Source organism: Oncorhynchus kisutch, linkage group LG17 (genome assembly GCF_002021735.2).
Source record: "Oncorhynchus kisutch isolate 150728-3 linkage group LG17, Okis_V2, whole genome shotgun sequence".
NCBI classification, from domain to species: Eukaryota; Metazoa; Chordata; class Actinopteri; order Salmoniformes; family Salmonidae; genus Oncorhynchus; species Oncorhynchus kisutch.
This window is the reverse complement of record NC_034190.2, coordinates 71,823,844-71,848,557: the sequence shown is the minus strand read 5'-3', so window position 1 is coordinate 71,848,557 and position 24,714 is coordinate 71,823,844. Positions and strand designations below refer to the sequence as shown.

The following is a 24,714-nucleotide window of genomic DNA, read 5'->3' as shown; positions in this document are numbered from 1 at the left end:
CATGTAATGGACATACACAAATAGTCCAAATTGGTGAAGTGAAATGAAGAAAAAAAAACGTGTTAAAAAATAAAAAATAAAATGGAAAAGTAGTGTGTGAACATGTATTCACCCCTTTCCTATGACGCCCCTAAATAAGATATGGTGCAACCAATTACCTTCAGAAGTCACATAATTACTTAAATAAAGTCCACCTTTGTGCAATCTAAGTGTCAAATGATCTGTCACATGATCTCAGTATATATACACCTGTTCTGAAAGGCCCCACAGTCTGCAACACCACTAAGCAAGGGGCACCACCAAGCAAGCGGCACCATGAAGACCAAGGAGCTCTCCAAACAGGTCAGGGACAAAGTTGTGGAGAAGTACAGATCAGGGTTGAGTAATAAAAAAATATCATAAACTTTGAACATCCCACAAAGCACTATAAAATCCATTATTCAAAAAATTGAAAGAATATGGCACCACAACAAACCTGCCAAGAGAGGGCCACCCACCAAAACTCTCAGGCAAGGAGGGCATTAATCAGAGAGGCAACAAAGAGACCAAAGATAACTCTGAAGGACCTGCAAAGCTCCACAGCAGAGATTGGAGTATCTGTCCATAGGACCACTTTACGCCGTACACTCCACAGAGCTGGGCTTTACGGAAGAGGGGCCAGAAAAAAAGCCATTGCTTAAAGAAAAAAATAAACAAATACATTTGATGTTCATCAAAAGGCATGTGGGAGACTCCCCAAAGATATGGGAATAAGGTATTCTGGTCAGATGAGACTAAAATTGAACTTTTTGGCCATCAAGGAAAACGCTATGTCTGGCGCAACTCCAACACCTTCCATCTCCCTGAGAACGCCATCTCCCTGAGAACGCCATGTTTTTCATCGGCAGGGACTTGGAAACCGGTCAGAATTGAAGGAATGATGGATGGCGCGAAATACAGGGAAATTCTTGAGGGAAACCTGTTTAAGTCTTCCAGAGATTTGAGACTGGGATGAAGGTTCATCTTCCAGCAGGACAATGACCCTAAGCATACTGATAAAGCAACACTTGAGTGGTTTAAAGGGAAACATTTAAATGTCTTGGAATGGCCTAGTCAAAGCCCAGACCTCAATCCATTTGAGAATCTGTGGTATGACTTAAAGATTGCTGTACACCAGCGGAACCAAACCAACTTGAAGGAGATGGAGCAGTTTTGCCTTGAAGAACACAATAAAAAATGACCAATAAACTTTGATTTGATTTGTACAAAATAATAAAATGCAGTACGACAGGATTATTATTTTTTTTCTACCCCGTTTTCTCCCCAATTTCATGGTATCCAAGTGTTTAGTAGCTACTATCTTCTCTCATCGCTACAACTCCCGTAGCCCGTACGGGAGAGACGAAGGTTGAAAGTCATGCGTCCTCCGATACACAACCCAACCAAGCCGCACTGCTTCTTAACACAGGGCGCATCCAACCCGGAAGCCAGCCGCACCAATATGTCAGAGAAAACACTGTGCACCCGACAAACTTGGCTAGCGCACACTGCGCCCGGCCAACCACAGGAGTCGCTGGTGTGCGATGAGACAAGGATATCCCTACCAGCCAAACCCTCCCCAACCTGGACTACACTAGGCCAATTGTGTGTCGCCCCACGGACCTCCCGGACACAGACGGTTACGACAGAGCCTGGGCGCGAGCCCAAGGTCTCTGGTGGCACAGCTGGTGCTGCAGTACAACTCCCTTAACCACTGCGCCACCCGGGAAACCCCGGACAGGATATTTCTTAACGTTGCTCTTTATTAGCTAGCTATAACTGGCATGTTCACTTGTCTCATACCATGATCAACTGACCATGACCGCACCACCTGGGTGGTCTTAACCAATCATAGCGCAGTATGATACAGTGGTAAAATTACAATTCAGTATGTTTACACATATGAATATTACACAGGCCATCACATTGCCTCCGCCATGCTTAACAGATGGCGTCTAGCACTCCTCCAGCATATTTTCATTTTTTACATTTTTTTTTTCCCACGAATGTTCTTCTTTGTGATCCGAACACCTCAAATTTAGATTTGTCTGTCCATAACACTTTTTTCCAATCTTCCTCTGTCCAGTGTCTGTGTTTTGCCCATCTTAATATTTTATTTTTATTGGCCAGTCTGAGATATGGCCTTTTCTTTTCAACTCTGCCTAGAAGGCTAGCATTCCCGGAGTCGCCTCTTCACTGTTGACCTTGAGACTGGTGTACTATGGTGTGCAGGTACTATTTAATGAAGCTGCCAGTTGAGGACTTGTGAGCCGTCTGTTTCTCAAACTAGACACTCAAATGTACTTGTCCTCTTGCTCAGTTGTGCACTGGGGCCTCCCAATCCTCTTTCTATTCTGGTTAGAGCCCCTTTGCGCTGTTCTGTGAAGGGAGTAGTACACAGCGTTGTACGAGATCTTCAGTTACTTGGCAATTTCTCTCTATTTCTCTCAATAGCACTCATTTCTCAGAACAAGAATAGACTGACGAGTTTCAGAAGAAAGTTTTTTGTTTCTGGCCATTTTGAGACGGTTATCGAACCCACAAATGCTGATGCTCCAGATACTGAACTAATCTAAAGAAGGCCAGTTTTATTGCTTCTTTAATCAGAATTAGTTTTCAGCTGTGTTAACATAATTGCAAAAGGGTTTTCTAATGATCAATTAGCCTTTTAAAATTATAAACTTGGATTAGCAAACACAACCTGCCATTGGAACACAGGAGTGATGGTTGCTGATAATGGGCCTCTGTACACCTATGTAGATATTCCATAAAAAATCTGCCATTTCCAGCTACAATAGTCATTTACTGCATTAACAATGTCTACACTGTATTTCTGATCAATTTTATGTTATTTAAATAAAAAAATAAAAAAGTGCTTTTCTTTCAAAAACAAGGACATTTCTAAATGACCCCAAACTTTTGAACGGTAATGTATAAAGTGCTAAAGTGTCAAATGTATACACTGCAAAGCAGCCTGTTAGGGTGTTATACAGTATATCTGCCATAGACATGTTTTAAGCACCTGTCCAGACTCCAAAAAAATAATGAGGTCTCGCCAAGAGAATTGTCAGCCTCTATTAGCTAACTTTCCCACACCTGATGTGAACTGTGAAACTCAATCAAAGGTAAGCCCTTAAAAGGGTAGCCCAGTGTTACTTGAGGAGCCACAACTGGCTGCACTCTTCAGCACCATAATAATTCACAAACCCACACACTGTCTAACGCAGGGCTTATCAATGTCGGTCCTGGAGGGCCAAAACACTTCTGGTTTTCTTCCTCTCCTTCTAATAATGGACTAATTCAGACCTTGGACACCAGGAGAGTGCAATTATCTACCAGGTAGAAACAAAAAACAAGTGTTTCGGCCCTGCAGGACCGGAATTGAACAGCGCTGGTCTAATGAGACGTTAGCCTCTGATTGTCTGCTCCTGAAGTGAACCTTGCCACAACATTCCTATTTTTATGCCCACAGAGAGTTAGACCAGACGGTTGAGTGTCGCCATGGCAACAAAGTGCCAGCCTAGGCAGTTGCCTGTGTGTAAACCCCTTATATGGATGTGTGATCTGCACCCATCTGTCTGGCATGCAGACTGGCCAGTGTCTGGCTAGCTTATACACTGGTTGTGGCTGAAATGGCACCCTATTCACTATACTTTAGTGCATTACATTAGACTAGGGCCCATAGGGCCCATAGAGCTCTGGTCAAAAGGGGTGCCCTATATAGGGATATAATGCAGACGCTGGGAGTCAGGAAGCAAGTACAGGGGGTGAATTTAATAATTCAAAAAAACATTGAACAATACAAAACAAAGGGAGTGACAGATATAGATGAGGTTATCATAGAAGTGATGGAGTCCAGGTGAGTCTCATGAGGCGCAGGTGCGCGTAACGATGGTGGCAGGTGTGCGTAATAATAAGTAAACTGCTAGCAATGAGCACCAGAGACAGGGAGCGGGGGTAGACATGACAAGGGAACTGGGTGCCATTTTGGATGTCTCCACTGTGTTTATTCCCCTGGACGTGTGTGTGTCTCTGTTCAAGTGTAGCATGTGATTGACGTGAATGATTAGATTCTAATATCATTTTTATCCCTCACTGATTTCATTTTCAGGCGTAGTTTCATGTCTATGTCTATGTTTGTACATGTGCGTGTGTCTGGGGTCTATTTTGATATTTTATCAGCATAATTGCATAATTTATGGTTTGACGTGGCAAACATACTTTAATCATTAATTTGTATATTTAGGTATATTACATTACCCCCTGGCTGTGTGCAGATGTGTGGTGAATGCTGGAGATGTATCACCAGCTGAGATGTTGTTTGTATACTGAGTGCTTCAGTATATTCTGATCTGGGGTGTTTTCTCCCTCTCTGCATGAATGGGTGCTACTAAGGGGACATGACTGGCCCTAAACCCTAACTTCATGTCCACACACCGGCTCAACCCTAACCCTAACTTCCTGTCCACACCTCAGCTGAACCCTAACTTCATGTTCACACCACACTCTGGCTGAACCCTAACCTTAGCCATAACACTTGTTCTAACCCTAACTTCATGTCCACACCACACTCTGGCTCAACCCTAACCATAACCCTTTTTTCATACATGAATAAGAAGTATATCCATCCATGCACCTTCCACTGCTCTCCACTAGATGGCAGTAAAGGTTTGACTGATTTTTATATTTAACTAGGCAAGTCAGTTAAAAACAAATTCTTATTTACAATGGCGGCCTACCCTGGCCAAACACGGATCAATTGTGCTCTGCCCTATGGTACTCCCAATCACAGCTGGTTCTGAAATCAAACCAGGGTCTGTAGTGAAACATCTAACACTGAGATGCAGTGTCTTAGACCGCTGCGCCACTTGGGAGCCCTAATGGTGTGTAGCAACTATGAAAACAGCTGTTAATTTTGTTTCTGTGTAAAAATGATCTGGCCTTTTGGCTGTTCAACAATCATTGTTCTAATCTGAAGGAAAATAAAGAGATTAATAATGCAGATGAAGAGGTGCTTTGTGTGATTCCGTAGACCTATGTCTTCAGAAGGTGTTTAGAGCCTTGACTGTAACCTTCATTCAGAAGATGTTTGGAGCCTCGACTGTAACCTTCATTCAGAAAATGTTAGAAGCCTTGACTGTAACCTTCATTCAGAAGATGTTTGGAGCCTCGACTGTAACCTTCATTCAGAAGATGTTAGAAGCCTCGACTGTAACCTTCATGCCAAAATATTTTGTGACTTTAGTGTCATTCTTTATTAGCCTTGCGCATTGATTGAGTGGGTCAGAAAACACGACCACCTAGTGCCAGGTTGTATAAAATAGCAGGCAATTGTGACGAGCAGCCGTAAATCCTTTGGGCTCTTGTAAATAGCTTTAATACACCCAAGGCGCCAAATCACTTGACCTGCGTTAGCCACGCAGTTTGGGAGCTTACTGGCTGACTGAGCGCTCTGGAGCCAGCCCCTCTCCTCCCATTCTGTGTCTGTCAGTCCAGGTAATAGTCAAGGCCTTATTAGTAACACGCTAGCTCTGGGCTTCTTTTCTCTGGCTCCAATCTCAGGGGCACTCGTGCATTTAATCAGTCACTGAGAGGCAAGGCGGCTGCTTCTCTGATCCCTGGTCTTTCTCTCTCTCTCTCTCTCTCTCTCTCTCTCTCTCTCTCTCTCTCTCTCTCACACACAATCTCTCTATTTTTCTCTCTCTTTCTCTTTCACTTACTCTCCCTTTCTCTCTCTCTGTGTCTCTGTCTCTCTCTTTCTCTCTGTCTCTCTCTTTCTCTCTGTCTCTGTCTCTCTCTTTCTCTCCCTCCCAGCCCTGTCCTTACTCTAATCTTTTACTTTTTCTTGTATGCATAATTTAGCTTCTTCTCTCTCCTCTGTCTCCTCTCTTCCTACCACTCATTAACACTGGTTTATAATTCTTGTCTGAGCCAGTTATGCTCATAGGGACCAGGCAGGTCTTTACAACATCCTGAAGTATACCGACTCTAGTCTTGTCAGCATTGGAATCGGGGAATCTAAGACATGACCGTGCCACGGTTATAAACATCCGCTGAGAACGTCATCCCAGATCTCTACATGATTATGGACTCATATCATGGTATCCAAGGATTGTGAAATTGTATGAAATTGTTATGAAAGATTGTGAAACTAACCAGAAAGCACCATGCCTGCTACTCTCTGCCTGTTATGTAGCCTATGCACATATGAAACATGCTGTTGTGTCTATTTGGTGTATATTATTCTAAGTGGTATAAAGATAACCAGTCTAAACATTCATCTTCATTGTGGTGTTACTGCTACTGTGCCTCATCACATGTGCTTAGCGTGCTGAGGCCAATAAGACTAAGAGGCTGTGGACAGCTGCTCAGAACAGAGGGGAAAAACACTGACAAAGCACCATTTATCCACGATGCGAGCCCAGCGCTGCACATGGATCCAGCAGCAGCAGCTTGACCACTGGAAATAAAGACATAGTATGTGAGAATATCCAAGGAAATGCCGTCAGAGTCAGTTGTCCCGAGACAGGAGCACACAGCTGTGAGCCATACCATTCTGTGAGCCATACTTCTCTCTTTCCCTCCCTCTTTCTCTCTCTCTAGCCCTCTCCTACTCCCTCTATCTTTTTCTCTCTAGCTCTCTCTCTCCCCCTTTCTCTCTCTCTCTCTTTCTCTCTCTCTCTGTTTCTACTGTACTCTATGTCACAGCCACTGGCATGGCTGGGAATCAAAAACAATGTCAGTATCTTATCAAAGCCAACTGTGTCTGTTGACCCTCAGATTTCTTCTGGGTAGTTTCATAATAGGGGCAAGCGGTAAGACTTTTAATAACAGCATGTAATTGCAGTCTGTAATTACAGCGGTGTAACAACGAATGCTTGTTGCCATGCTTGTTACAAATATTAAAGTTTCTGATAGCATCCCAACACACTATATTTCAGCCTGCACAAACCACATAAGTGTTTGTCAATTGATAACCGACCACCTCATTTACACAACTCTGCAATAAAGATCTGGAATCTGAAGCACAGGCACAATGCCAACAGCAGGTTCACAAACGGTGCACATACATTTTTTCTTTTTTTATTGTTAAATGGATTGTTCAATTACGATCCATTTGACAATGGGTCGATTATTTTAACCATCAATAATAATTAAAAAATCAACATATAAATAAACAGTTATGGTTAAAATTGTGAGATAGTAATTTGTGCTTGCTAAATTGTAAGCCTATTAAGCTTGGTTGAGTAATGGTTCATAAATGCACTTAAAATGGTCATAAGGCAAACTCTTATTCCATCATGTAACCTTGCAAGGGTTTCACTGTTGAGGAACATTCTCACTTTTGGATGGGATGCGTTGGTGAAATTGTTTATTTATCCCAGGAATTATCATGTGTTGACACTGACATGCATAGAAACACTACATCAAGGCACTCCTTTGATGTAAATTTGTCTTTGAAAAATATTAAAACATGTCCGTTTGTCACTTTCACGAGGTTGGAATAATAACACGTTCAACTTCTTAAAACATTGACTCGAATCTAGGTTGTGCCTTTTGATTTTGAGAAAATTAACAACTAATGGGGAAAAAAAATCACTTCTCACATTGACTTCTCAAACCCCAGCCTGGTCTGTTTGGTCTGTTTCACAAGTCTCACAATGTTGCTCCTCTGGGTTTAGAAACTCTGTGAGATAGTTTAGTGTTGGCTAGATAGCTAACTGTAGTTAGCTAACTAGCTAGCTAGCAACCATTAGCTGGCGTTTTTGTTTGGCCTACCAACTAGGCTTGCTAGCTAGTTACCATCTACAGAATAGACTTTACATGCAATCTGTTTGAGTTATTTGGGATTAGCTAGCTACCTAAAGCTGGCAAATATGCTATGGTCACTACTTGCTAGCTAACTACCCAGTTAACTTTAACTTGTCTTCCATTAACCTTGTTCTCAGGGTATTACGTAAGACACACCCAGCATGTAAACATTAGCTAGCTCGCTCGCTAGCTAGGTAGCTAGCTATTTGTGTCAACACAAGCACTATTATTGTTAGCTGGATAACACAACAACTAGCTACCCAACTGGCACAGTGGATATGGGCCGATTCAGCTGAGAGTCAGACTCGGCCGACGAAATGTGGCCCATATCTGGGCCGCCTTCGGCAGTATCACTTATGGCTAGGATGCGGGGATTGAGCCCGGGAGGATTCCAGTGCGAGTTATCTTACCCAATTGTATTACTTGGGGCTCGGGCCGATTCCGGTGAGAGTTATCTGGCCCAAATGTATTACTTGGGCTTGGGCCGATTATGGCTCCTCTGGCAGATGATTACATGGCTGCTTTATATAATTAACATTTCATTATTTATTTTTCCATATTTTGTCATTGTTTCTGTGATTCAAAAATACAATTAATATTTAAATGAAATTGTTTAATTAAGAGTCCTGTGTAGTATTTTAGTATTTTGAATTGGAGCCTCCCGAGTGGCGCAGCGGTCTAAGACACTGCTTACGGATGCTGGTTCGAGACCCGTTCCAGCCGCGACCGGGAGACACATTTTTTTTGTGTGTGTGACCGGGAGACGCATGAGGTGACGCACAATTGGCCCACTGTCGTTTGAGTTAGGGGAGGGTTTGGCAGGCCGGGATGTCCTTGTCCCATCGCGCTGTGGCGGGCCAGCTGTATGGTGTTTCCTCTGACACAATTTTTTTGCAGATGTGTATAATTTGTTTGTATAAAATAGTCATATTTAAAATGACTACATCTGGTAATTTTGTATACATTTATTTTAATTTGCATCGGGCAGCTTCTGGGGGGATTCTGGTAAGATGCCGGCAAAGTCGGCTGAATTCCGGTGGACAGAAACAGCCCGATGTACTTGGTCTGATTCTGGGCAGTCATTCATTTTGATTCCGGGCTGAGTCCGACACCCGATTCCGGCCTGATTCAATCAGTTCGGCCCCCCGGAAGAGGGCCGCTTCTGGGCCGATTCCTCATTGCTAGCTGGGTAAGCAGCTAGCTAGGCCTAGCTTTCTAAACAATAGAAATCATGATGATGATGACTAGGGGTAATGTAGTCTATGCTTCTCTACCACAGATTCCCACAAGATCTCAGACTCCAGAATGGGAAAATGCTTGCAAGAAAAAAACAGATGAGTACATAGCCAAAGACAGAGTTGTCGGTTTCCATTGTTACTTATAATGATAAAAAGGGAAGAAAAAGACAATCCCATTTTTCTAATTTAGCTAGCTATCTAGGTTACTCACCGTACTATAGGCTGCAGATTTTAAAGATATATACTCTGCGGTGTGTTACTGTGTTTATATTCTCACTTGCATGGTGCTTTCAGAAGCTGACGATTAGTTGTCAGAATTGGTAACGTACTTTGTACGTACACAATAATTACAAGTGCACCTCAAGATACACTTAATTTTAAATAGCTAAATCCTGTGTAACACCTAGTAATTACATTGCACTTATACAGATATTACAATGTACTCTGTGGTATAATAATGTGTTTATTTTCTCACTTGAATGGTGCTTCCGGAAGCTTTAAAATAAGGGCCAGGTTGTCAGGATAGCTAACGTACTATATAAGTACACATTAATTACAAGTTAGTACCCCTTCGAGATACACTTTATTTTAACTAGCTAAATCCTGGTTAACATCTAGTAATTGCATTGTACCTATACAGATATTACATGTACTCTGTGGTGTACTTGTGTGTTTCTCCTTGTATGGCAAGGAGGTTCAGGTTGTCATAATGGGCAACTTCCACATTAATTACATGTTGTTGTTTTTATATAATCTAGGATGACACCTGTACGGTAGACCCAAGTCAATGAGGTTGACCTATAGCTGATCTGTTTTTATTCAACTCAACAATGTTAACCCAGATGGTATACTTTTGTGGAGCAAGTTCAAGCAACAACATTTAGTGGAGATTTTGAAGAGTGCACATTCACAGGTAGATAATTAGACCCTATTGAGCCTCCAGCCTTTGTAATCTCTGACACCCAGCGAATTTGTCCACAAGAGATTACAACCTTGTGACATTTATTACCAAATCAGATGCAGCTGAGAAGAAACTAAACACTAAATTGATGAATTTAGTGGCAACTTGCCCATTTATAACAAGCATAATAACAAGCATTTGTTGTTACACCTCTGTAATTACAGACTGTAATTACCACCAGTTACATGTTGTTATTATAGTGTAACTATGAGTTATTTCAATTAACTACAATACTTGAAACAATGTAATTACACATGTAATTACTCTGTAATAAGGACCCCTTAAAATGATGTGTACCGGGGAAGAAGAGTGAATTCGTGTACAAGAAGCATTTACAGTCAGTCTAAACAGCTGTAAACTATACTGATTTGCTGCTTCATATGCTTATTACAAATGGGCGAGCTCGATGTAACGTAAGTGGTTTCTGTAAGCGAAACTCTTATTATTAGTAACCTTACCCAATACCTGAAGACTTGTGCTAGCTCCCTAAGATAATGACTAGGCTTTAGCTCAGCAGGCTAAGAGTCTTGTGGCATGCATGAAATGGGACTTTGAACCCCAGTCGTTCACATGGGCATGGACCTTAAAGTTATCTCAGTTATACTGCTGTGTAATGCATCTAAAAGATCACTTCCCCACCTAGGTGGCGTGACACACAACTAGGGTTGCAAAGCTACCGGTAATTTACCGGAATCTTCTGTAATCTGTGGTAACTTTGGTCATTTATACTTTAATAACTTTTTTACAAATCACATATAGTTTACATTTTTTGTTTATCTGTGTCTATATTGTCAATGAGTTTCTAGTTGATAGACCATATGGTTGAAGTGAAAATAGCCAATTAACTCTGCAACTCTTTCAGTGATTGACTTTTTTCACAACTGTCACCAGTTTGGCACCAAAACATTTACAACACAGACATATTGACATAGTAAAATAAATAAAAGTGTGTAAAAATATTTCATGCTGAAAACCTAATATTAAACACCAATGGTATTCACTAAGTCGATGGTTAATATTTAGGATAATGTTTTACAGCTTTGTAATTTTATATTTTAAATGCATCTTATTTCATTATTTTATTTTATTTTTTACATGTGATAAGGCCACACAGAAGGGCAGAGATAATTACAGACACCCAAAATGGCAAAAAAATTGTTAACTGGTAAAATACCTTTCCTTTGTTACCCTCAACACAATGTTGAATGAGAGAGTTCTCCCTGTGTCTCCCTTTCACATCAGCCTGCTTGACATGTCTCAGCATTGTTCTGGTTTCTCTTTCTCCCCTGGGAGTTGACTGAGTGGAGAAACATGGACAGGAGGCGGGCCTACATGTGCATACCATTATATCTCACAAAGCACTCGTTACAGAATAACTCTCATCTCCTTCTATACCAGCAGAACATGTCACCTCATGTTCTCCTCGGGCTGTTCCAAGCACCTCACCGCAGCTCATCCCCACAGTGCACATCCCCAGGACCTCCTTGGCAAGGCTCTCCGTTCCTTACTATGACTCACCTCAGTGAAATGCCTCCATCTCTGATTAATGATGGGTGCCAGGTAGGTTGTGAAATTAACAGTGTTGTATATGTATGGGGAAAGCTGCCTCTTCCTGTAAGCACAGTTAGACGTGTGTCTCTCCGCTCCAGCCCCCCTAGATCACCTTTAGGCATCAAAACATAGACAAACAGCAGTCCAGAGCCCGAGAGAGCTTCGTCTCGCTGTATGTACTGTACCACGAGTCTGGCAAGCGGCTGTGGGAACAGACAGACTGCTAATGGTGGATGTCTTTCTCCTGAGCTATGGCTGGGCCTAGGTAGGAATCTCTTATGTGAACACCAGTGTCACAACAACCGCATCTCTTTAGACTGATCTGGAGCAGAAGACGTGGGGAGAGAGAGACTTGTCAGCAGCTGTTTCAGCCTGTTGGATGGTGTGGAAAACCTCTGTCATAGCCTAAGAGCCCAGTGTCTTGTCTGTGAGTAGGGGAGACATCATCTTACAATGTATTGGGGGGTTAGGTGAGGAGACAGACAGAGGCATGGTTTCCTGGTAGGGTTCAGTCTGCTATAGTATAAAGATTGAATTAAATATTTTTTTGTCATCAATCTACACACACTACCTCATAATGACAAATCTAAAACAGGTTTGTAGAAATGTTTGCAAAAAAGCTCAGGTGCATCCTGTTTCCAATCGATCATCCTTGAGATGATTCTACAACATGATTGGAGTCCACTTGTGGTCAATTCAATTGATTGGACATGATTTGGAAAGGCACACACTTGTCTATATAAGGTCCTACAGTTGACAGTGCATGTCAGAGCAAAAACCAAGCCATGAGGTCAAAGGAATTATACGTAGAGCTCCGAGACAGGATTGTGTAGAGGCACAAATCTGGGGAAGGGTACCAAATCATTTCTGCAGCATTGAAGGTCCCCAAGGACACAGTGGCCGTCATCATTCTTAAATGGAATAAGTTTTGAACCACCAGGACTCTTCCTAGAGCTGGCCAAACTGAGCAATTGGGGGAGGAGGGCCTTGGTCAGGGAGGTGACCAAGAACCCAATGGTCACTCTGACAGAGCTCCAGAGTTCCTTTGTGGAGATGGGAGAACCTTCCAGAAGGACAGCCATCTCTGCAGCACTCCACCAATCAGGCCTTTATGGTAGAGTGACCAGACGGAAGCCACTCCTCAGTAAAAGGCACATGACAGCCTGCTTGGAGTTTGCCAAAAGGCCCCTAAAGACTATGAGAAAGAAATCCTCTGGTCTGATGAAACCATTGGCCTGAATGCCAAGCATCACGTCTGGAGGAAACCTGGCACCATCCCTACGGTGAAGCATGGTGGTGGCAGCATCATGCTGTGGGGAGGTTTTTCAGGGCAGGGACTGGGAGACTAGTCAGGATTGAGGGAAAGATGAACGGAGCAAAGTACAGAGACATTCTTGATGAAAACCTGCTCCAGAGCACTCAGGACCTCAGACTGGGGCAAATGTTCACCTTCCAACAGGACAATGACCCTAAGCACACAGCCAAGACAATGCAGGACTGGCTTCGGGGCATGTCTCTGAATGTCCTTCAGTGGCCCAGTCAGTGCCCAGACATGAACCCGATCTAACATTTCTGGAGAGAAAGTAGCTGTGCAGCGACACTCCCCGTCCAACCTGATAGAGCTTGAGAGGATCTGCAGAGAAGAATGGGAGAAACTCCCCAATACAGCTGTGCCAAGCTTGTGGCATCATACCCAAGAAGACTCAATGCTGTAATCACTGTCAAAAGTGCTTCAACAAAGTACTTTTTCATAAAGGATATGAATACTTATGTTAATGTCATTTTCCCATATGCTACATTTTCTAAAACCAGGTTTTTGCTTTGTCATGATGGGTTATTGTGTGTAGATTGATGGGGGGGGGGGGACTATTTAATCCTTTTTAGAATAAGACTGTAACGTAATAAAATTTGGAAAAAGTCAAGGGGCCCGAATGCACTGTACACACACTTACATATATTTGGGACAAGAAATCTGCTCCACAGGCAACTTCAACCTGGCCATGAATGAACTGAAAGACAAAGCAAGGAAGGCTTTCTATGCCATTAAAATATCTACCAAATTAGACATAAAGGCCCTCAAAAACCAAGAGGTGGCCATAGAGAAGAGTCCCCTCAGCCAGCTAGTACTGAGGCTCAATTCACTAACCACTACCAACCCAACAAAACCCAACAAAGCCTCATGACAGCACTCAGAAAATCTGTCCCATAATCACATAGCAAAAAATATATATATATCACCTATTAGAAAGACACTTCAAAAAAATCTTAGGAAACTCAATGCTAATTGGCGCTAAACAGACAGTACACGGTGGTAGACTAGCTAACCACTGTGACTGATAGGAAACAGAGGAAAACATGAACTATTTTTTGGTACAGGCTCAGTGAGCCCATAGAGGACAGGCTGTGCTCATTCTGCCCCCAGAAAGAGATAAAGACAGAGCTGCATTTTCTGTCAAATTGCGACAAATATTCTGACATAAGAAATACCTTCTTCCCCAAATAATAAAACAATATGAAGAATTTGAAAACCTAAATGATGAAGATCAAACTAATACTATACATACTTCCTGAAACAACAAAATGCTGTGTTTTGGCAGCCTCCTGCCACAACCTGAGGGACAGACTGTGAAAAGTAGAGTATATTCATATTGGCCTATATTTTATTATTATTTGTTGCAATTTTTATTCATATGACTACCACTATCGTTATTATTGCTTAATTACAAACAGTCTAATATGTTTCTGTCTTTCCGCATGATTGTTATACACTGACTATACAAAACATTAAGAACACCTGCTCTTTCCATGACAGACTGACCAGGTTAATCCAGGTGAAGCTGATCCCTTGTTAAATACACTTCAGTCAGTGTAGATATATGGGAGGAGACAGGTTAATGAAGGATTTTAAGCCTTGAGACAATTGAATTGGCTATATGTGCCATTCAGAGGGTGAATTGGCAAGACAAAAGATTGAAGTGCCTTGGAATGGTGTATGTGTCAAGCACTGCAATGCTGCTGGGGTTTTCACACTCAACAGCTTCCTGTATGTATCAAGAATGGTCCACCATCCAAAGGACATCCAGCCAGCTTGACACAACCGTGGGAATCATTGGAGTCAACATGTGTCAGCAACCCTGTGGAAAGCTTTCAACACTTTGTAGGAGGGGGGGAGGGGGTGCAACTCAGTATTAGGGGGTGTTCCTAATGTTGCTATACTCAGTGTATGCTTAATTTGACAATGTAAGTGTTTCTATGTCAATAAATTATAGTGAATTTAATTTAATTTAATTGAGAGAGAGGGAGAGGGAGAGGGAAAGAGAGAAACAGAGAAAGAGAGGGAGAGAGAGCTAGAGAGAGAGAGAGAGAGAGAGAGAGAGAGAGAAAGAGGGCCTGGGAGAAACAGAGAAAGAGAAAGTGTTAGGGAGAGATGCCGCCCGCTCGCCTCAGCCAGTCAGACTGTCTGGCTGCACAAGGATCTCCAGCACTCAGCGTCATATGATTCCCGGGGTCAAAGGTTATCCCTACTGATGAATATCGGGCCAAGGCCAGTCTCTCACTCCTCGCTCACAAAAGAAAGGGAGTTGTTTTCACTCCCAGGGTCTGGAAAGTTTATTTCAGGAATTCATTCTGCCAGCACGAGACTGTAAACCTGTCTCAACCCAGGAGAGTTATGTCCACAAATATTGGATTTTTAGAAATGATTTTATCAGCCTGCCAAGCGATCCAGGCAGTCTTTTTCATATAAATACATACATGTGTAATCATCCTGTTGTGGATTGTAGTGTAGGAGGAGGTGAATGGTAAATGTGTGTGCTTTCTGCTACAAAATGTATTTCAACAAGATTTACAAGGATTAAATTGAAGACTATGCAGTGTGAGCATACACTGGTCTTTTTCATTTACCTCCAGGACTCATCCCACACCCTATCGCACTAGAGCCCATGTCTTAGCCAGCCTTGCTAAGATATGTAAACCTCTCCAAACAGAATAATCACAAGGGTATTTCAAATAACACTGTCAGCAGGATTTCAACTAAAAGCTTCTGAAGATTACAGCCGTCTCTGAAACAGAGACCTTATGTATGGGATTTGACATGTGTACAAATGAATGGTAGGACATTTATGGGGCTAGAATATACTCAGGTTAGATATATATATATATACCAGCAATAGTATTTCAGTCCTTAAAATCCAAGCTGTCATGATTGTATATATATATGGACTGAAATACTATTGCTGGTTCATTCCCCTTTCTGGACTAGAGTGAAAAAGAGTGGTGTGGACAAATGTATCAAAATGTTGTGCAACGGAAAACAAGTGTTTTTTTATTGGCCAAGTTTAGATAGTACCTCCCTGTTCCTCCATTTCGTGCCGAGTGAACACAACCCTGTTGTTGTACTCTCGGCCCAGGTCTTCCATCCCTTTATACCTTCCTCTCCATCCCTCCTCCCGTCCCGATAGAGGGAGTGCCTGGCTGAGCAGAAGCCCCGTCATCAACTAGCATAGGATTGCCTTTCCTCCCGGCCCAAAACCAAACCGAGGGATGGCGCCCACAAATTTTCACGAGGCAGGGTGTTGCCAGGTATGCGGTTTGCAGTTTATTAACACGATAACAAGGAGAGGAGTGAGTGATGGCGGGTTGTGGGGAGATGATGGGGGGGGGGGTTGGGAGGTGAGGGAGATGGCATGAAGGCTGTACAAAGCCGCATCAACCCCACTCCACATTCCATCACCAACCAGAGAATGAGAACTCTACTTGGATTGTTGACAGTGAATTTTGTGGAGCGGTGTAGTGGCAACCTCTCAGCTAGCTCAGTTCATTTTCACAAACTTTTGCCCTGTTTCTTGTAACTTCTCAGGGATTCTGTAAGTCATTTTTACCAAAAAGATCATAGAAAATTGGCCCAAAATAGATACTATTTGACATGATATGGGATGCCAGACAGAAAGGCATAAATGCCCAGTGGCAGACAAACAGAGCATCTTTGCTACTACGTCTGTTTTTTATGGCCAGGGATTATGATTGAGTCTGTAAACTAAGTTTGGTCCAGTCAAGGTCTAGACCAGGAAAGCCCAGTCCCTCTCTACCTCTACCCCAGTCTCTCTCCCTTTTCCCAGCGCCCCTAACCCTTACTACCAGCCCCCTAATACCAGGCCCATACCCCAGGCTCAGTCCCAGTCTCAGTCCCAGTCTCTGTACTCAGCCCCTCTTCCTATTCCCAGCCCCTCCATCTCTCTTATCGGTCAGGAGAGACATAATGATGGGGAGATTTAGCCATATTAGTGCCATTAGTTCTATTCCCTGTCTAGTCATAATCAGGCCAGTGAAGATGCTTGACATGTTTTTCATAATGACACAGCTTAGTGGCGCTGTCAAATGAGGTAACCGACTGGTGCCGGTTGAGTGAAATCATGCCAAATAACAACTCCATTGTCAGGGCCGTCTCTAGCTTTTTGGGGGCCCTAAGCGAGATTTGGTTGTGATTCCCCCACTAAGCAGGCAAACATTTGTGACCGACCGGCTCAATTCGGTCTTATGTAGAAAAGTGTGAATTAATGTTTTTTACATTGGATAAAAGTAGAGACTCAGCAATAGAAAATGGTATATCATACACCACAGTTGAGGAACAATCAGAAAGGAATTCTGCTTTGAAAGTTGATAAACTTGTAACCTCACCTTTGAGACAATAGCCATTGAATGTTTCGGTACACCTACTGGAGAGCTCTTCTTTGTCTACACCCATTCAGCATCGTTCACACCCTCTTGAGCTTTAGCCCCACCCATCCCTTTAATGTGAGACCATGTACTAAACAACCAAAGAGTTTATACCATGGTTGTGTTCGTAAATTTAATCTGGAGTGCCAGTGTGCTCTGGCCATTCGTAAAATCAGAGTTTGTAAATTCAGAGCGTTTCACTCTTGGAGCGTTCGGAGCGCACACTGGACGCTCTGGCCGAGGAGTAGGGTTGATCCGAGCTTTCTGAGCTGACAACAGCAGTCAAGCACCCAAGCTAGCTGGCTAACATTGGCTAGCTTGCTAGCTGCTTCCAGACACAAAATAGAGAACAGCTAACTCTGACCATTGAACCCACACTAGCAAAGCTGGTTAGGCTGTTTTTACATCATCCAGAGCATTGGTGACTACAACTGTGCTGCTGGCAACAATTTAATTACGCTTTTTTTGCCAACTTGTACTGACACCGGCCATATTCAACCGGTTTAGAGCGTTTGTAAATTTGTCAGTTATTCTGCACTCTGGTACACTAAGGCGAGAGTGCTCTGAAATCGGAGTACACAGCCAGAGCAAATTTACCAGCTGCATCTATCGACAGTTGTCACAGTGACCATTTAAATGGTTACTTGCATAGTGGAGTCTTTTGACATGTAGCTAGCTAAACATTGAACCATAATCCCAACTCATAACATTGCTACCCTGCATGAATCTGCAAGTAGCTAACCAACCAGGTTCAATGTTAGCTAGCTAACATTAGGCTATAACTAGCAATGCAAATGGATCTGAGATACAAATAACATTACTACACAGGTCATACACATAACATTAGCAAGTGAGCCAGTGAGCCAGTGAGCTAGCTAGCTAACAGTACACTTTAACTTGAAATGAAAACGACTTTCTGACAAAATTAGAAATGTGTAATATCTGAAAATGTAGGTAGCTAGACTATCTTACCTGGATGGCTGCTTCACCCTCTCTGTCACGGATGCCATGGTTGCCTTCGTTTAAAGATGTACTCCAGAGACAGGTGTTTTATGCAACAGCCTTCTGTGTGTTCTCTTTTCGACTCTGTCTGCATATTCACCAGAATTTTATTTTTCTGTGGCTAAACCAACTAGGCTCGTAATTTAACCATTTTATTCGTATTTACAGCTGGCATACAAGTTTGCTATTAAGGCACATGAATGGCCAAAGTTCAGAAGGCATTTCTGCCAAAAAACACATTTTGATTTAAAAAAGTTTACGTTCAAATGGCTCTCCTGTGAATTAGTGACGCGCAACATACTCCTACTTTCCTGAAGCACCACATTATGGTGGAAAAAGTTAATTTCATGCAATTTCATGCAATTCTACACATTTTGCCAGAGAAGATGTTTCAGTTTAAAAGCAAGTTTTCTGCAATTCTACACATTTTGCCAGAGGGCAGATAGACATTTTATACATTTTATAACACATTTCATGCAATTCTACTCATTTTGCCCTGATAGAGAGACATTTTTGCCATTTTAAATAAGATTTTCTGCAGTTCTTTACATTTTTACATGTTAATGATATGTGAGTGAGAGTCACTAACAAAATCTAACGGTGCCCCCCTGGAAGTCAGGGCCCCTGGGCACATGCCCTGCGTGCCCAATCAGTATTTGGCCATGATTACTACAAGTTTGGATAACTGGCTATTCCAGGGGTCTTCAACCTTTTCTTTCCCAGGGACCAGGGATGTACTGCTGCCGTAGTGCAGGGGAGCGGTGCTCCCTCACATTTTACAATTTGAGAATACACAGAGCTGGTAAAAAAATATTTCTGGAAAATGTATTCTGATGAATTCTAAATCAATTATATTTAATTACCACAAAAATTCCAAGAAAATTATAGAATGACAAACTAAATAAATATGTAGACAATACCAGCCTATAGGTAGGTAAATGGTGGTTTCTCTCTCTCTGACGGTGGCACGAATGATGAATAACTGTAGGCGTGTGTGCAGAGGCCCGTCAGGGGTCACTAAAACGGCTATCCTCAAAACAGTTTGTTAGGGGCTCGTGTACGTGTACGACGCACTTGAACTCGCCCTACTGTCTGAGTACTTAGCTTACAGAAACGTACCACCGCATATGCACACAAACTGATCCACCTCATCAGTTTGTCTGCATGTGTCTTGGAGGCTCCCATTAACACAATACCAATCTCACCAATAGCTCCAGTCAGTACGGGCCACTAGCTTTCCCATGGGCTCCTCAAGCCAACCTTTCCAACTCTAGTCTAGGGGGATCCAAACATCCCCCTCCACTCCCCAAGGAGGTGGGCATCAGGACAAACAATCAATATCACTGACAGATCCACGTCAGACAGATGAGATGGAGGATAATTATGGGAATGTTCTGAAAGACACTCTCTGTGTCGTTATGACCCAGGACAGGAGGAGCCTTGTCTCAACCTGGGGTAAGAGAGCTGGGGACAAATTACCTTGTTTTGCTTCATTAATATCATTGGCTTCGTGTCCTTACACAACTTGGGTAGTAAGATAGTGGATAGAAGTGGCATAGTTAAACCCAGAACCATGGTGTAGAGAAGCTAGGTGATGGGAAGGATGGCTTGGTTTGTTGTACTGTTTTAATTCATACAATACACTTGGGAATGATCTAGAGATTGCTTTGTGTCCTTCCTCTGTTTAGTACATAGTAGTAACAAATCACAGACTACGAATAGGTATGAGGAGACTGGAGAGAGTGGATGTGGGAAGGAATAGGTATGAGGAGACTGGAGAGAGTGGATGTGGGAAGGAATAGGTATGAGGAGACTGGAGAGAGTGGATGTGGGAAGGAATAGGTATGAGGAGACTGGAGAGAGTGGATGTGGGAAGGAATAGGTATGAGGAGACTGGAGAGAGTGGATGTGGGAAGGAAAGAGGCATGGTTGGAGCACAACATGCCGGCCATGTGTGAATGTACAAAGCTATAAATGCACTTGACAGCTGTGTAAATTGAGAATAAAATTATTGAAAGTTACCCTAATATTACTTTCTGCTCATAAATAAATAAAAATCGTCCACAGAATGGCAGAAGTGAGACAGATGATCTAAATTAAGATAGGGCAGTTTGAATTAATCATGCCAGGGAAGGGAGATTTTGTTGTAGAATTTAAGCTACATTGCAGGTATGCGTGACCACGTGCAATTACCAGTACTTTCCCCCACAGAAAACTTTGCAGAAGCAAAATAAAATAATTAATGATAATGAACTTGCAGTTAGTACATAGGTGTAACCTATAGTTTTGTAAACCAGACCCTATAGTTTCGTAAACCAGTTCCAGGGACTCTCCCAACAAATCACAAGGCAGACATTCCACAACGTCACAATTCAAAACCTTTGCAGTGGTTTTAGTTAAGGTAGTTGATGCAAACTAGCAAACTAGGCCTTTGTATTTTATTCAAGCAAATAAGGTGGTGACATAGGTAGTGATGTAGCTCCTCTATGCCAAATAGTCCATCATTGAAACCCGACCCTAGTCACTGTGCTGCCTGGGGTCAGGTTTTCGAGACTATGTGACTTAGACAAGGTATCTACAGTGCATTCAGAAAGTATTCAGCCCCCTTGACTTTTTCCTCATTTTGTTACGTTACAGCCTTATTCTAAAATAGTTTTTTTGTTTTAATCCTCGTCAATCTACACACAATACCCCATATTGACAAAGAAAAAAAACAGAAAAAAACAGATTTTTGCACATTTATTCAAAATAAAAAACTGACTCAGTACTTTGTTGAAGCACCTTTGGCAGCGATTACAGCCTTGAGTCATCTTGGATATTACGCTACAAGCTTGGCACAAGCTGTATTTTGGGAGTTTCTCCCATTCTTCTCTGCAGATCATCTCAAGCTCTCAGGTTGGATGGGGAGCGTTGCTGCACAGCTATTTTCAGGTCTCTCCAGAGATGTTCGATCGAGTTCAAGTCCGGGCTCTGGCTGGGCCACTCAAGAACATTCAGATACTTGTCCCGAAGCCACTCCTGCGTTGTCTTGCCTGTGTGCTTAGGTTCATTGTCCTGTTGGAAGGGGAAGCTTCGACCCAGTCTGAGGTTCTGAGCACTCTGGAGCAGGTTTTCATCAAGGATCTCTTTGTACTTTGCTCCGTTCATCTTTCCTTCAATCCTGACTAGTCTCCCAGTCCCTGACGCTGAAAAATAGCCAGCTCTAGGAAGAGTCTTGGTGGTTCTAAACTTCTTCCTTTAAAGAATGATGGATGCCACTGTGTTCTTGGGGACCTTCAAAGCTGCAGAAATGTTTTGGTACCTTTCCCCAGATCTGTGCCTTGACACAATCCTGGTTCGGAGCGATTAAGACAATTCCTTCGACCTCATGGCTTTGTTTTTGCTCTGACAAGCACTGCCAACTGTGGGACCTTATATAGACAGGTGTGTGCCTTTCCAAATCATGTCCAATCAATTGAATTTACCACAGGTGAACTCCAATCAAGTTGTAGAAACAAGCTCAGTTTTGAGTCTCACAGCAAAGGGTCTGAATACTTATGTAAATAAGGTATCTGTTTTTTATTTTAAATACATTTGCTGACATTTCTAAAAACCTGTTTTCGCTTTGTCATTATGGGGTATTGTGTGTAGATTGATGAGGAACATTTTTTATTTCATCCATTTTAGAATAAGGTTGTAACGTAACAAAATGTGGAAAAAGGGAAGGGGTCTGAATACTTTCAGAATGCACTGTATATCTGTAGGAGCTATGGTTATGGTAAATAAATGACATCACGTACACAAATCTCTACTTTTCTGTCTGACTGCATATTGACTGATATGGACAGACAGAGGGGTTAGGTGCTGTTAGCGGAAAAACATCTTTCACTCCTCCTGGCAAAGTCTGGGTGCTTCCCTGGAACCTCCAGGTCTGAAGAACAACCTCTGCTTCTGAACTTCTGCATGCAGAGCACATTTTATAGGAAAATCTAGCGTTGCTCATTGTCTGTGTACTTTGCTCATTCCAAATCTTCACTGAACTGCACGTTGTAATGTAAGCTATGAGTAGGAGACAGAGTCAGGATCATTTACCTGTCTGCCCGATAGAAAAAAAGCAATAAAGTGGTGACTGGGAGGAAGAGAAAGAGAGACAGAGACTCCCAAACAGAAAGAAAGTAGAACATCTTCAGGAATGCCACGTGACACCTCTGTTTCATTTTCTTTGCACCTTCTCTCTTTTCTACAGAGAAACAAAAGAAAGGACAGAGCGACTAAACTGGTATCATAGCAACAGTTGTGTTTAGAGTATCCTGCCTAGGTATCAGTGGGTCTTGGACTGAGTAACTGTTTGAGTAACTTAGGTTGCTGTGAAAAAATTCGAAGCATGCGCAAAACATAATATACAGGAGCTTGGTGTGTGTCTCCAAGGGAGAGACGGTCTCTCTGGCTGTGTCCCACATGGCACCCTATTCCCTTTATGGTGCGCACTAGTTTTGACTCTGGCCCATGGTCAAAAGTACTGCACTATTTATGGAATAGAGTTCCATTTGGGATGCAGAATCTCTGTCTGCTCTGCTCTCCACAGGTAGCCTTGTTTGGAAGTGATGAATAACAGGAGAGAGACAGAGAACATTCAATTAATGTCCCCTCTGCATTGTTCTGCTGCAATTTAGTTTCTAGATCATTCCCATTTGTTTTGTATTATTGGGACAAATAGTGTAAACCACTTTGCTTGTTACAATAAAGGGAGTACAGAGGGAGAACCCTGTCTAAAAATGCGAGCTACTTCACCAGATAAGTAAGCAAAATTATGGGCACTATAATTGTTCTCTGTGGCAAGAAGTCGAATAAAACCCCCACGACTCTGCAATTCAATGTAAATTAACCATTTTGTGTTAGGGACACAACCATTAGGGTTTAGTTTCCATCAAACATGTCTTGATTTAAATCTTGCAGGGACAATAATGAACAATACTGATAATGTTGCATTGGCATCTGGCACACTTGTAGGTTACCATTGTCATGAGCTGCCATAGTCTCCTGGCCTGGGCGAGCTGCCATAGACTCCTGGCCTGGGCGAGCTGCCATAGTCTCCTGGTGTGGACGAGCTGCCATTGTCTGCTGGTGTGGACGAGCTACCATAGTCTCCTGGTGTGGACGAGCTGCCATAGTCTCCTGGTGTGGATGAGCTGCCATAGTCTCCTGGTGTGGATGAGCTGCCAAAGTCTCCTGGTGTGGATGAGCTGCCATAGTCTCCTGGTGTGGACGAGCTGCCATTGTCTGCTGGTGTGGACGAGCTACCATAGTCTCCTGGTGTGGACGAGCTGCCATAGTCTCCTGGTGTGGATGAGCTGCCATAGTCTCCTGGTGTGGATGAGCTGCCAAAGTCTCCTGGTGTGGATGAGCTGCCATAGTCTCCTGGTGTGGACGAGCTGCCATAGTCTCCTGGTGTGGACGAGCTGCCATAGTCTCCTGGCGTGGATGAGGTGCCATAGTCTCCTGGCCTGGGCGAGCTGCCATAGTCTCCTGGCGTGGACGAGCTGCCATAGTCTCCTGGCCTGGGCAAGCTTCCATAGTCTCCTGGTGTGGATGAGCTGCCATAGTCTCCTGGCATGGACGAGCTGCTATAGTCTCATGGCCTGGGCGAGCTGCTATAGTCTCCTGGTGTGGATGAGCTGCCATAGTCTCCTTCCCTGGGCGAGCTGCCATAGTCTCCTGGTGTGGATGAACTGCTATAATCTTCTAGAGTGGATGAGCTGCCATTGTCTCCTGGCCTGGCCGAGCTGCCATAGTCTCCTGGCGTGGATGAGTTGCTATAGTCTTCTAGAGTGGGCGAGCCGCCATATTCTCCTGGCGTGGACGAGCTGCCATAGTCTCCTGGCGTGGATGAGTTGCTATAGTCTTCTAGAGTGGACGAGCTGCCATAGTCTTCTAGAGTGGACGAGCTGCCATAGTCTACTGGCCTGGCTGAGCTGCCATAGTCTCAAGGCATGGACGAGCTGCCATAGTCTCCTGGCCTGGGCGAGCTGCCATAGTCTCCTTTTGTGGATGAGCTGCCATAGTCTCCTGGCCTTGGCGAGCTGCCATAGTCTCCTGGTGTGGATGAGCTGCCATAGTCTCCTGGTGTGGATGAGCTGCCATAGTCTCCTTCCCTGGGCGAGCTGCCATAGTCTCCTGGTGTGGATGAACTGCTATAATCTTCTAGAGTGGATGAGCTGCCATTGTCTCCTGGCCTGGCCGAGCTGCCATAGTCTCCTGGCGTGGATGAGTTGCTATAGTCTTCTAGAGTGGGCGAGCCGCCATATTCTCCTGGCGTGGACGAGCTGCCATAGTCTCCTGGCGTGGATGAGTTGCTATAGTCTTCTAGAGTGGACGAGCTGCCATAGTCTTCTAGAGTGGACGAGCTGCCATAGTCTACTGGCCTGGCTGAGCTGCCAT

The 24,714-nt window shown here is 43.3% G+C and overlaps 1 protein-coding gene across 1 annotated transcript; it reads right to left on the bottom strand.

The window, feature by feature from the left end:
• Positions 1 to 23,908: 23,908 nt before the first annotated feature.
• Positions 23,909 to 24,714, bottom strand: LOC116354366 (stress protein DDR48-like). The gene is made up of 3 exons (XM_031793330.1): positions 24,699 to 24,714; positions 24,348 to 24,612; positions 23,909 to 24,248 (listed from the first exon to the last, which is right to left on the bottom strand). Exons 1-3 carry the CDS (start codon positions 24,712 to 24,714, stop codon positions 23,909 to 23,911), a joined length of 621 nt encoding a protein of 206 aa, XP_031649190.1.